We start from the raw sequence: 15,462 nt of genomic DNA, 5'->3' as shown, positions 1-15,462 counted from the left end.
TATCTCTGGTTATAATTAAATGATAAAGTTAATAAAGTTCGGATGAGTCCTACAGTGTTCTGTTTAATAAATGCTGTGGCCTGTTTCATCCAAATTCGGTGTCTGCCGTTATTGGAGGGGGAGAGTTGGGGTAGGCTCTGTTATTCTCAGTTGCTCCATATTCCCCGATACGTCCATACATGACTCCTACATAATTTGTGGCAAACATAATTTACTTAGCTCCCAGTTGTGTATATAGCCATTTTCCAAGGGTGCATAAATCATTCAGAGATCTACAAAGACATGCCTCCATTAGATCATTGGGTGATTGTGAACAAGTCTTTCGTTGCTAACACAGTTATTTGCTAAACTCCAAATTGTAGTGAATTCAAATCTAGTTTGCAAAATTTTGACTGAAATAGTCAAGCTGTGAATATATCTCATAGAATTTCCAAACTCAGCTTTGAATTTGCTACAATTCTGAGGTAAATGATTAACCCAGTCCATTTATTACCCCCATTTCCATGCTCCTGCCAATGGGAAATATTAACTCCTTTAACCCCTTAATAACCAACCTTCTGGAATAAAAAGGAATCATGACATGTCACACATGGTTTGTGACCATGAGAATGGAAATAGAAAACAAAATATTGCAATATTATACAATAATTAAAGTAATTCAATGGATGTGAATATTATTGTGAGGTAACACATTCACATTCACATTTATTGAGCTTAAGATTGTTAGAACTTCTGTGCCTTTAAGGTTGCACAACACCATTCTACTTAATTATGTTGACACGTTCTAGTAAACTTAAAATAAAATGGTGGCATTTCAAACAGTTATGTTTGTGGTAAGGGTTTCTCTGTAGTATACCCAGCTTTTGTATTATATGGGTGCTTTTGTGTTGTGCCCAGCTCTGTGTGTTACATTGATATATTTGTATTACGCTTAGCTCCATGCATTGCATTGGTATCTCCTTATTGTACCGGTGTCTTTCTATGGTATGGTTATCTCTGTATTGTACCTGGCTCTGTGCATTGTATGGGTATGGTTGTATTGTACTCAGTTCTGAATATTGTATAGGTATATCTATATTATACCTAGCTTTGAGTATTGCGTGGATATCTCTATATTATACCTAGCTGTAAGTATTGTATGAATATCTCTATATCACACCTAGCTAGAAACATAGAAACATAGAATGTGACGGCAGATAAGAACCATTCGGCCCATCTAGTCTACCCATTTTTTTTTTAAATACTTTCATTAGTCCCTGGCCTTATCTTATAGTTAGGATAGCCTTATGCCTATCCCATGCATGCTTAAACTCCTTTACTGTGTTAACCTCTACCACTTCAGCTGGAAGGCTAGTCCATGCATCCAATACCCTCTCAGTAAAGTAATACTTCCTGATATTATTTTTAAACCTTTGTCCCTCTAATTTAAGACTACCTGTAAGTATTGTATGGATATCTCTATATTACACCTAGCTGTAAGTATTACATTATTCTTTCTTCTTAGCTGTAAGTATTGTATGGATATCTCTATATTACACTTAGCTGTAAGTACTGTATGGATATCTCTATATTACACCTAGCTGTAAGTACTGTATGGATATCTCTATATTACACCTAGCTGTATGTATTGTATGGATAGCTCTATATTGCACCTAGGTGTAAGTATTGTACGGGTAACTCTGGATTGTATACAACTCTATGCATTACACGGGCACTATCATTAGGGGTTGAGAACATCGGGTTAAATGGACAGTGTCAAATTTTGAGGTAGGAGTCTGGCGTTCCATCATCTTAACATTTCTTTAGCCACCACTGCTGAGAATTTAAAAAAAAATTTAAGGGCATGTTTTTTTTCACTTCTCCACCTCCTTAAATCCAGAAGTTGTTGTCAAATATGTGCTTGGGAAAAGCTTTCTCTTTGTTACACGCTCAGTCACTTTGCCAGTAAGTTCAGATATTTATTGTTTTGGCACAGGTTCCCCTGTTGTACTAAACTTTAGTGATTTGTGCCTTCTGAAAGATCAGACAAATGTCACTGGGATTACGTAGATCTTTCTCATACAGCAAAAAAATATAACCCTTACCGATGCTTTAAAATTAAGCCAGACTTTTTATCTTGTTAATATCTGAGATTACATTGGATGTAGCTTTTTTTAGGTTTTTGAAAATGATTTATGACTGTTGCTAAAAAAATCTTAGCAAAATCCAATCAAATCGCAATCAATAAAATCAATGTGAGGTAAACTACTGGAACATAATCCCTCATGACTGTACGATTGACAGCCAGGAAGTTTTAACAAGGTTCATTTACAAAAGTGGCAATTTCTATTAAATATGCACTTATATAAAATTTAAAAAGAAAGCCTGCCTGCATTATGTGTTTGGAGTGTTCCATCATCCTTTGTAATCAGTGGCATCACTAGGGTTAGTGTTAATAACTCATTTTCTCACCGCCCCATGGACCACCTCCCATAACATACAGAATCCTTAGTAATCTTTTTCTACTAGAGCCACTTGCAAATCGGAATCCCAGTATATATGCCATGTAGTGTCAATAGTGTGTGTGCGCGGGGGGATGTGTGCGCATACAGGAATAGAGTCTGTGTGCAGGATGCAGTGTATGTGTGCGTAGAGATGCAATGTGTGTGCAGTGGAGGCAGTGTGTGTAGTGGATGCAGCCAGGGCCGGCCAAAGACATTGTGCTGATAACGGAAAACAGTATAGAAGTGGCGCTCAAGGATCAAATGGGTGGATGGTGCAGCCAAAACCAAGTATATCACCACTATATATACTTAAAGAGACATGTACAACCAAAAAGAGGTAAAAGTGCACACACACACCAAACGGGAGTGATTACCTTAAATCGGACAAATAGGTACCTCCTCCTTTATGCACAATAATTAGATTCACTATTGGAAAATCCCTATACAAAAAATATAAACACAGAGAAGGACATAGTGCAACCTGTATATTATATATAAAACAAAGGGAAATTCTGAGATGAAATCACTCACACTTTTATGAGCCGTTTAAAAGTAGGCTCAGGACTTATGCAGCTTTCATGTCACTTAAATGGGACATGCGCATTTCCTTGAATCCTCAGGCCAGTTCCCCTTAGGTCTCAATGATCATCAAGTTTGGAGTCAGGAGTCAGGAGCCAGGAGCCAGGAGCCAGGAGTATCAGGATAAGTAATTTATTTTAACAAATAGTTAAAAGATAAATGATAAAAAGCAATATTTGCAACACACAACGCGTTTCAACCAACTGTTTGTGGTCTTCCTCAGGTGCTCTTCCAAATCACAATGGATGTATCACAGTTTATATAGGGGGTAGTATTACATACTTAATTGCTAAATTAACAACACTTGTATAGATAATTAGCCATATATGGTCCGGACCGGATGTGGTCTGCCACCTCCAATATGGCTCCACATCCGGTTCGGAAGGACACACAAATAAATGCAATAATACATAAATAGCAATAAAGCACAGTGTTAATGGTATATATCCATCTCCCATCATAGTCAGCATCCATGATATGATGAAATCGTGTGTGACTACGAAAAAAGGGGATCAAGCAGGGGATCAAGAAATTGCTGGACAGCTGTGTTTATATATATGGGACTTAAGGTACCCTTGCTTAGTGACTCTGTATTGGGTCCATTAACTATTTTTAGTTTATGTTTCTTTTAATATTGTAGTTCCCCTATTATCTATATGAGTGAGCTACATTAGTGATACATTCATTTTAATCTAAGTTGGATTATGTAATTAATATGTGTCTTTTATCCTGTTTTTTCTTGTATACAATATTTGCCATTTGAAACGAATACTTTGACATGAGGACTGTTTGCCCACTCTTAAGATGGCCACCTTGCCCTCAATTTAAGAACGGACATTACTACACCCTTAGAAGAGGGAAGAGAGTTCCTTTTGCCATCTAATTACGAAACTGGAAGTGACACGGACGGTTTTTGCTGCTATACACGTCACCGGAAGTGACGTGACGGACGGACTCCATTTTTGGACACGTGACCGGAAGTGATGCAACGGAATACCGATAGGACTCAAAACACCCCCCTTTTTTCGTAGTCACACGCAATTTCATCATATCATGGATGCTGACTATGATGGGAGATGGATATATACCATTAACACTGTGCTTTATTGCTATTTATGTATTATTGCATTTATTTGTGTGTCCTTCCGAACCGGATGTGGAGCCATATTGGAGGTGGCAGACCACATCCGGTCCGGACCATATATGGCTAATTATCTATACAAGTGTTGTTAATTTAGCAATTAAGTATGTAATACTACCCCCTATATAAACTGTGATACATCCATTGTGATTTGGAAGAGCACCTGAGGAAGACCACAAACAGTTGGTTGAAACGCGTTGTGTGTTGCAAATATTGCTTTTTATCATTTATCTTTTAACTATTTGTTAAAATAAATTACTTATCCTGATACTCCTGGCTCCTGGCTCCTGACTCCTGACTCCAAACTTGATGCTCATTGAGACCTAAGGGGAACTGGCCTGAGGATTCAAGGAAATGCGCATGTCCCATTTAAGTGACATGAAAGCTGCATAAGTCCTGAGCCTACTTTTAAACGGCTCATAAAAGTGTGAGTGATTTCATCTCAGAATTTCCCTTTGTTTTATATATAATATACAGGTTGCACTATGTCCTTCTCTGTGTTTATATTTTTTGTATAGGGATTTTCCAATAGTGAATCTAATTATTGTGCATAAAGGAGGAGGTACCTATTTGTCCGATTTAAGGTAATCACTCCCGTTTGGTGTGTGTGTGCGCTTTTACCTCTTTTTGGTTGTAAAAGACATTGTGCTGCCTGGAGCAAGGATGAAAAGCTGCCCCCCGGTCAGCTCTCCGCCTCTCAGATGTCATCTGACAGGGACATAATGGGTAAGTGTGACAGTGTGAGAGGTGGTAAGTGACTGTGGGAGGGTGTAGGTATGACAGGGTTAGTGTGACAGGTTAAAGTGACAGGGTTAGAGTGACAGGATTAGTGTGGCATGTTAGGGTGACAGGGTTTGCTTGACAGGGTAACAGTAAGGGTAACAGGATAAGTGTGACAGCGTTAAGGGGGTTAGTGTGACAGGATTAGCGGGGGTTACTGTGACAGGGTTAGGGGGGGTTACTGAGACAGTATTAGAGGGGGTTAGTGTGACATGGTAAGGGGAGGTTTGTGTGACAGGGTTAGGGGTAGTTAGTGTGAAGGGTTAGAGGCAGGGCCATTTTTAATACTTTAATACTGGGCAGGCATTTGCTTGGGCCCCCTAGCATGCAATCGGACACTCCACCCCCACACAAAACAAAAACCCACAAAAAAAAAACACACACTTAGCCGCACTAATTTTTACTGAGACAAAATACACACACTGACACACATACAGATGCAGACACTGACATACATAGAAATACACACATACACAGGTACAGACATACAAAGACAGATACACATACACACAAGTGCATACACAGACACAGATGCAGATACACATTTACACAAATCCAAATACACAGATGCACAGATACACTCACTGACAAACATGCAGATAAACAGACACACTAGAACACATACAGATAAACAGACACTTACACTGACAAACATGCAGATACACACAATAACATACAGATACATACACAGACCCACATGCAGATACACAGACACACAATAACACACATACAGATACACAGACACACACACTGAACACATGCAGATACACAGACACATAGAATGATACAGTTTGATGATACACAGACACACAGAATGATACAGAAAGTTTTTATATATACTAAATGCATTTTTAGTCAGTGTGGGGAGACTGTGTTTAACAAACCGGCGCCTGTGCTCTGACACTCACAGTGCGCCGGAACCACGAGGGAGTTCGGCTGCTCTAACAACACACTGGACCACCAGGGAGTCCACCAGCAGCCCACCGGACCACCAGGGAGTCCATAAGTTTGTGGAGGGGATGCAGTAGGTATGTTTTGGGACTGTTTTCTGTGGGAATGGGTGAGACAGGGCTTTCATTTGTGGGGGACTTGTATTATTTTATTACAAATAATAAAATCTATATTATTATAACAAGAAAATTAAAGTTTATTCCTGTCTTCTCCTGGTTACCTTGGCCCTGGTTTTCCAGTGTAGAAAGCTTCTGGTGTGCACCCACTGCTGGTGCAGATCTGGTGTGATGACTCTCACACTTCACACCCATGGCGGTACACTGAATGGTCCAGAGCTTGAGGTAGTCATTACACTAGCTCTTCACCCAGCAAAGGGTGAGCCCTGAAGCTCTCTCACCCCCCATAACTACCTACAGCTCTTTGCTGTTCTCCCTCTACGAGTCTCAGCAACTTCCAGGTGAAACCCGCAGAGCTGACTGGACCATTAGAGCAGCACAAAAGTAGTGATTCTAAGCTCCAGGCTTTCTGTGGAGCTAAGGAACAGCATTAGGTGTCACCCCTTCTGATCATAACACTAGGTGGGGTCCACACCCACTACACCTCCCCTAGTGACATGGCTGTTTGTAATTCTTGTTTTTCACATTCTTTACTTTAAGTATATTCCATGTTTTATTTGAAAATAAATGCTTTATGGAAACGTGTTTGTGCGTGCTTTGCTTGTTAACCCTATATCATCATCATTAAAGCACTATAACTCTAATAAGTGCATGTATTGTATTATTAAACATTATCTTAAACGCATCTTAATATACATATTATTGGAGACATTTCATGGAATATTCTGCGTTTCACGATAAGTTTACGATCGCTGACCATTTCAGCATTTCTAAAGATGGTCTAAATTAAGGTCATTTCTGATGAAAAATAACCTTGCTCAAACTGGTAATTTAAAATACCCCCCAAATCTGCTGTAATGAAGCGTGCCATCCTCCTAATATAGTGAAAATGTATAATTGAACTTTTACCTCCTGCTTAGCTACAAATTGCTCCTGAAACTATAGTTTCATAAAAACCATAGCTTGATTAAATAGTTGAAACAATGTTTATCTGCTCTGAAATTCACAGTAATTTTGAAAATGCTATGATAATTCTAATTTTATTGAGCAAAATGTTAATGTACAAGCAAAACGTTCATGTATTAACCTAAAATAGCCAAATATTAAATTTGAAACATAAAATAAATTGTTCACAAATTGCAGATATAACAACATTATATTATATATTATATTATATTTTACAATACCTTTTATTATTTTTGTTGTTGTAGATGCATCCTCCAACATGATGATGTTGGAGGTGATGTTATTTCTATTTATTTAGCCATTTTGAAAGGTGTTATTTTTATGGTTAAAGGTTAACCAACACTAAAACTAAATTGTCAATGCTATAATATAATACCAACTAGTTTGTTTTACAGAAAAAAAGACAAGGAAGAAGATATTGCCCAGTTCTAAATTGTATAGAAAAACAAAGAGTATGAGAACTCTGAGTACAGGCAAAATCTTAGAGGAAGTCATTAGCTTACCTTCCGGTTAGTCCCTGTTCAGTTCTCGAAAAATGTGTTTGTGCACTTGTGCCATTACAAACAGAACCGAAACCATTTTCATAACAAACTGATCCTACCCATAAGCGCAGTCCAGATCTAAAGTGACGCAAGTTTCCGCTACATGAGAGCTAGTGCAACCCTGGACAACTGTTTCTGCCTTATTTGGGCTTCGTCAGATAGTTGTAGTTGATACCGAGAGGCAGTGCTGTATTTTGGTTTTGTGCTGCTCTAGGCATGACAAAACTCAGGCACCCCCCATCTAAATGTATCTTCCTGACAGTCACATGCCCTCACTGATGCATACACTGACATACACTCACTGACATATACACAGTTATTGGCACACACACTGTTTAACCAACACACGTTCACTGAAACACACACACACTGACAGACATACAAATTCACTAACAGACGTACACGTTAATTGGCAGACACATATGTTGGGGAAAATATTATATATATATATCTGTTTAATATGTGCTTGATTAAGTCTGTGTGTATGGGAGGTCAGGAATTATCTTCAAAGGGAGTTTCTGTTTAGATAGTTGGAAAGATACAGCACCTGAAAGGCACCTATAGTCTCTATCTAGGAAATCACACCTTAGGTTAGAGGAAAAGGGATGGCTGGGAAAGTTAACACTTAAATAAAATAACAGGATAGACAACACTTTGGGCCTTGGGAAAGTAAATCACATTTACGATATCAATTGAGCTGAGGAGTTTGCTATTTACAACATGGGAACCAATTCCTTTAAAAATAGAAGATACTGACATCACATTAGATTAGGTTTTGGTAAGACACACATGCTGCACACAACATCTCACAGCACATACACAATGTAGCCGATATTATTAGATAGATGGAATGTATGAGTGTTATGAATGTATTGTAATTCTGCAATACTATAACTCTGTACCATTATTCTTCTGTAATATTTAACTGGGCAGATTCTAAGTAAAGATTTCTCTCTGGTAAGAACTATGGTGTTGGCTGTTTATTTGTAATATCGGATAGAATACCTTAGTAGTGCTAGTCATATATTTATCTGGACAAGGGGATAAAGATATATGTTAGTTCTTGGAAGAGGTGATACAGGGATATTACATTCACTATTAATACACAACGCAGAGTGGATTTCTCTCAAAAGGATACCAATTGGAAGTATTGGTGGTGAGAGAAGGATTAGACAACATAATTGGTGCCGTGACCGTGGCCGGAAGATTTCTTTCTTCAGAGTCTGCCTAGGATCCAAGTTTTAACATCAGCGTATTTGGTTCTGTGACTGTCAGCCAGAAGAAGCTGCATAAAGCTTGGTGAGTATATTTGCTATTTATTATATTGTTGCAGTGTATATTTTGAATATGGCATGTGAAAAGGTAGATGCAAAAATGGCTTGTTCAGAAAATGTTAAACAATGGCTTATGAATTATATTAAGAGACATGGTGGTCCTTATGAAATCTCTCAGGATGGTAAACAGTCATGGGAAAAGATGCAGGAGTTTTTAGGAGAAGTGTTATTTGAGAAAAATGTTTCTGATAAAAAAAGAAAAGGGTGTATTATGCAAGCATTACTATCATGTTGTTTAAAATTAGAGGGAATTGTAAAAATAAAGGAGGAGGAAATGGCAGAGCTTAACTCAGTAATTAACATGAAATCTGAGAAATTGAATAATAAGATCGTAGATCTAAGAGTGCATGCAGTTACAACTGGTGAAGCTTTGATTGAAAAGGCCAAAATGTGTGAGGAGCTTACAGTGGAGAATGAGAGGCTGAATGAGAAAATTTTGGAGATGCAAAAAGAATTGGATGAATGCAGACATGCTACTAATATGGCTTTTAATAAAATGGCAGAAAGCATGGCACCTTTGAGTAGGTCACATGTATCTGAAATTCCAGGGTCTATTGCTAACCCAGGGATTGGAGATACAGGATACAAACCTATTTATCCATGGGAGGATTTGAAAGAAAAGTCAGTGACAAATCTCCCTGCGGCTCCAACTACAACAACCACAGTGTTGAATCCTGATAATTCTGGAGAGATTCAGCTGGTTACTAAGCAGTTAAAGCCACAAGAAATGGATGCCATAGTTAGAGAAATAGGGCAGGTCCCTCAGCAGGATATCAATCGCTTTTTGCAATGGTTTTGTGGAATTCAAAGAGTGAAAGAGATGTATAGTTTGACAACTAGTGATATGGAGAGAGTGCTGCAGAGAGTTGTTGGAAATGGATTGTGGGTCAGGATTGTACAGACATGTGGTCAGCAGCATAGAACTAGGTATATGTTGAAAGAGATCTTGAGAGCACTTTATGGAGTTACATCAAATGTGTCATTGTCTGGAAAAATTAAACAGCTGAAACAAGAGTCTCCGTATGAATTGTCAGCTAGAATCTCCACAGTGATGGAACAGTTTGGTGTCAGTAATCCTGGTTTTGAACAGGGAGGGATGGTGCATAGATCAATGTTTTTGGATGCATTAGAGGAAGATATTAAGGATGAGATATTATCTGTAACCCCAAACCCATCAGAAATGTGTGATTTACTGTTAAGAGCTGATAATTTGTGGCGAAGAAAGGTTAAAAATGAGAGTTTTGCTGTAGATGCTGCCAGGATTCTCAGAGTAGAGAGGAGAGACAGACCTACCATGTATCCTCAGAAACCAATCAGGGGAAATAGATTTCAGCATATGGGAAATTTTAGAGGTGAGAATGAATCTGGTAGTGACAAAAGACGGAGAGATCCACAGAGGGACCATAGGAATAGGGATAGTGCTGAAGGGAGCAATGTAATGGGAGACAATTGGAGAAATAGATGGGAGGAGCCTCAGGTAATCAACAATAATTGGAATAATAATAATAACTGGGAGAGGCTAAAATGGAGAGATAATAACTGGGAAAATCCCAGTTGGAGAGAAAACCGAAGAAACAACAGAGAGAATACTTGGAGAAGGAACCATAGATGGGATGAGCAGCCCAATAGACGAAATTGGGATAATTGGAGGAATAAAGAAGGGAATAGCGAATACTGGGACCTGAAGAGACAGACTGAGAGATTGGAGGCAGAAGTAAAAGCACTTAGGGAACAGATCAGAGAGGAGGGAAAGACTGATCAATTGAGGGTCCCCAGCAATTAATAACTCCCATCATTTTTTGGTTTTTCTCTACATCTGTGTGTATTTTTGTTTTTCTAATAGCCTTTAATAGCCTTAAGCTGATTTTTTATTTTTATCTTTGTATGGCAACAGATCGTTGTCAGTTTTCTTGCATGCTGACAAACATCTTTGATGGTTTGTCGTTGTTTTTTTTAAAAGGGGATATAACCGAGCTTCAGATTGGAAACAGTAATGTTGCAAATTTTTTCCCCCTACCATCCATTTCCAAAACCAAAATGGAAAGGTCCATATATTGTGCTTGACAAAATTGGCCCTTATGTGTATTTGTTAGATGTGGGAGATGAGAACTTTAGATGGACACATGCATGTCAAATAAAAGCCTTTAGAGGAAAAAATGATGTGCCAAGTTAATGTAAATGTTAACATAGTCTCTTAGTTCTCTTTTCCAGATAATAGGAGATGGAGTGGATCCCTGGAAGAGCAGCCCACATAAGGAATATGAAGTGCAAGAAAACAGCAGTCGTGATGTGGTGGTTATGTGTATCGTTTTTTATGTATATACTGTATAGCTTAGGAAAAGGGAATGTCATGATGAAAAATAATAATGAAATGGTACATCAGAGTACTCCAGTAGAGGGTTATCATAGGGAGAAAAGGAATTCGGAAAATTCAGAGAATATCAAAGTAAGATTAAAAGTAAAGGAACAATCACCTGATGTTACATGTAAAGACAATCTTACAGTCGTTGGGCCTATAGGGGGGTGGATAGTGGTACAATGTAATATTTCAATGCCTAAAACTAACTTTCCCTCTGAATTTGCAGGTTGGAAATATCCAGGAGGAAGTGATTTACATAAGAGTACCAGTATATTTTGTGCCAATGCCACAAAGGACGTGAGGATAAAGATGCTGCTGGAGAGAAATTTTACATTTTCCCAGGATGGTGTTGTAACATGCAGCCCCCATCAGACTGGATTACGTAATACAGTTGACCCAGCAATTAACATAAGAATGATAAATTCTCAGGACTGTCCAACTACCACCCAGTGGCCAGAGCATGGACTTTTCTTACAACCAACACAAACTGTTGCGTATACTGATGTATCTTATGTAACATTACCATTATTGTTAAATTTTTCATTATTTAATATACCAGAGAGTTGCCCAGAGATGATGAAAGAATGGTTTAAAAATGTATTTCAAGCACATATTAATCTATTCTGGGATGCAACACAAGGGCTCAAGTTTAGAGAGTTTCAAGAGCCCTGGTGGAGCATACCCTACAATACTTATACACACCCAGGATTAAGAACTGCTTCTGTAGTATTTGTTTGTCTACAATTTGTTTTAATCTGCTCTCTATTCATTTTATATTGCTGTTGGAGGAAAGAACTAAAAAAAAAAATCCATACAAAGCAGGAAAAATTAGAGCTCACATCCATTTTAGGGATATGTGTGGGTTCATGTCTTGCCTTGATTTTTTTTTAATATACAGAAATCAGAGTGGGTGGCGGGGTTGTATGTGAATAATCTCCTTATTAGATCTTATTCAAGTGGGGGAGTGTTGGGGAAAATATTATATATATATATATATATATCTGTTTAATATGTGCTTGATTAAGTCTGTGTGTATGGGAGGTCAGGAATTATCTTCAAAGGGAGTTTCTGTTTAGATAGTTGGAAAGATACAGCACCTGAAAGGCACCTATAGTCTCTATCTAGGAAATCACACCTTAGGTTAGAGGAAAAGGGATGGCTGGGAAAGTTAACACTTAAATAAAATAACAGGATAGACAACACTTTGGGCCTTGGGAAAGTAAATCACATTTACGATATCAATTGAGCTGAGGAGTTTGCTATTTACAACATGGGAACCAATTCCTTTAAAAATAGAAGATACTGACATCACATTAGATTAGGTTTTGGTAAGACACACATGCTGCACACAACATCTCACAGCACATACACAATGTAGCCGATATTATTAGATAGATGGAATGTATGAGTGTTATGAATGTATTGTAATTCTGCAATACTATAACTCTGTACCATTATTCTTCTGTAATATTTAACTGGGCAGATTCTAAGTAAAGATTTCTCTCTGGTAAGAACTATGGTGTTGGCTGTTTATTTGTAATATCGGATAGAATACCTTAGTAGTGCTAGTCATATATTTATCTGGACAAGGGGATAAAGATATATGTTAGTTCTTGGAAGAGGTGATACAGGGATATTACATTCACTATTAATACACAACGCAGAGTGGATTTCTCTCAAAAGGATACCAATTGGAAGTATTGGTGGTGAGAGAAGGATTAGACAACAACATATACACACTCACTGGCAGACATACTCTCAGTGACAGACACACACACACACTGACAGAGACAGACACACTGACAGAGACACACACACACACACTCACTGACAAACACACATACACTCTCACTGACAAACACACATACTCTTTGACAAACACACATACAAACGCACAAACACACATACACTCTCACTGACAAACACATATACACTCTTACTGACAAACTGACAGATACACAAACACATACAAACTCACTAACAGACACACATCCAATTTATTATTTTTACAAAAATTTACTCCACCCAGTCTCCCTGCCTTTGAGAGTGCTTGCATGGAGTCTCTCTGTCCCTGTGGTCCAGTAGGGCTGCTGAGCCATGCGGCTGGGCGTGCAGTCACTGCAGTCAATGCAGGAGCTCGAGGGAGCTCAGATCGCCCTGCTCAACTCCCTTGCACGTCTCTTAGTGATGCCGGGGCCGGTGTGACATCATATTCCGGCTTCGGCATCACTGCGGGTGAGCAGGAAGAGCTCAGGGGAGAATGCTCCCTCGCCGCCCGCCTCCATCACAATCAGATGCCAGCCTCGGGAGACCAAATATGGCCAGCCGGCCAGTTCCTGGTCCCCCCAGGACAAGAGGCTGACAAGGCATCTGACAGTTCGTTTGGGTGGTGGCTCTTTTTCCTGCCCCCCTTGAAAGTGCTACCCAAGGCAAATGCCTTGTCAGTCTCGCGCTAAATACAGTGCTGCCAATAGGCACAGTGAGCACAGGGTCAACATCTGGATTACCCTTTAAACTTTAAAAGCGTAGAATGAAAAGGTAATTCAGATGTGGACCGTTGCTTACTGTGCCTAGATGGGTATCAGCTATACCTTTCTGATGAGGCCCAAATAAGGCTGAAACAATTGTCTGGGGTTGTTTTATCTCTTATGTAGAGGTAATTTGCTTGCATTTCAGATCTGCACTGCCCATATGGGATGTTTAATATGCAAATGGTTTGGGTTCTTTCTATAATGACACAAGTTGAGCTAAAGCAAACTTGAGAAGTGAGCGGGGACCCACCGAAGGGAAGGTATTTGAGTTGCTGCCAGTATTCTCATGCACCCTGTTTTTACTAAATTGTGTAGAGTTCCATGATGAGCAAGGTTCAGTCAATAGTCAGCGTATTTACTCATATTCAAAGACATTAAGAAAGTTCCCAATTGATCTTGGTGAGACTGTTCCATTTCTATGTTACCCCGCAGTGTATGGATTTATTTCCTTGTATTTAAAGTCATTGCTATTCTCATCATTACCTTTGACTTTATCTCTGAACTACTGTTTGATTAATATCCTTATTTACATTATTTAAGTCTGTTTTTTTTCTAAAATATCTGTTGGGATTTTTAAGCAATTTTTTTGCTTATGCAACTACAGATGATCATATCGGTGATATTCATATAATGAATAATTAACCACACTTATGCACTCAATTTCCCTCTTTCATTGTAAACTCATGTTGGGCTTTTTTCCACATCTCAATTATATTTCATGCATATGCATTTACTTAGTAAGAGATAGGCAACTTTCAGCACTCCAGATGTTGTGGACTACATCCCCCATAATGCTCTTACACCCCTAATGCTGGTGTAGTCCAAAACATCTGCAGTGCCAAGTTATTTTGACATGGGGAAGATTTCTATTATATTTCATCACTGTTTTTTAAAGAGTTTATTTAACTCTATAGAATGTAGATAATATTAGACTTACCAGTACTTAAAATGTCAATACAACAATATAAATATTTATATAAAGAAGAACAAGAAAGAAGAATGAGCTAGAGAACCACCATACACACAGGTGCGAGGTGGAAGGCTGCTCATTCAGTAGTATATACCCCTTCAGTACATGTACTTACATAGGGAGGGGGAGGGGAGAAAAAATAATAAAAAAAACATAACCAAAAACCACAAATAAAAATGAACAAAAGACGGGGTGGAGAGGACGTGGGTATGTGTACCTTTAAGAGAACAAAAATTACGTAAATTGTAAAAAATTCAAGCTGGCCCTATGCCTGGCCAGGGTGGGTACAAAGTATCCCTTGCAACAAGTACAGGCTGGCTAGAACCAAACACAATTGAAAAGTACTAGAGACCACAAAAATGGTCGCAAACAGTTATAAATAACCAATAAAGTGTTGGTCTTAGCCAAAAAATAAAAAGTGCTACCAGAAATCAAGTCTTGGCAAATGGGGTAATGCCCCCTATATACCTCTTAGTAACCTACATCAGAGTTTAAGGTGCTTGGTTTCTCCCACACCCCATCTCTCTGTCTTCCTATTTTCATTTATATAAAGAATATTATTATAAATATCTTTGATCCAACATCAATGATCTTTGGACCATGCACAGATATAAATAAATCTAGTAATGGTGGAGTGCTTATGTTGGAGTGAATTTCATATTACACTATCTAAATTCATAGACAAGGACACCAAAACTACTCCAATAACA

At 38.5% G+C, this 15,462-nt stretch overlaps 1 protein-coding gene across 1 annotated transcript; it reads left to right on the top strand.

Annotated features, from left to right (window-relative positions):
* Positions 1-8,905: 8,905 nt before the first annotated feature.
* LOC134575513 (uncharacterized) lies at positions 8,906-10,675 on the top strand. The gene has a single exon (XM_063434815.1). The coding sequence runs from the start codon at positions 8,906-8,908 to the stop codon at positions 10,673-10,675; it is 1,770 nt and encodes a 589-aa protein (XP_063290885.1).
* Positions 10,676-15,462: the final 4,787 nt, after the last annotated feature.

This window comes from Pelobates fuscus, chromosome 10, assembly GCF_036172605.1.
Source record: "Pelobates fuscus isolate aPelFus1 chromosome 10, aPelFus1.pri, whole genome shotgun sequence".
Lineage (NCBI taxonomy): Eukaryota > Metazoa > Chordata > Amphibia > Anura > Pelobatidae > Pelobates > Pelobates fuscus.
This window is presented reverse-complemented; position numbering and strand designations above follow the sequence as displayed.

Coding starts and splice junctions, on each gene's coding strand:
- LOC134575513 (XM_063434815.1), top strand. CDS start 8,906: ATGGCATGTGAAAAGGTAGATGCAAAAATGGCTTGTTCAGAAAATGTT.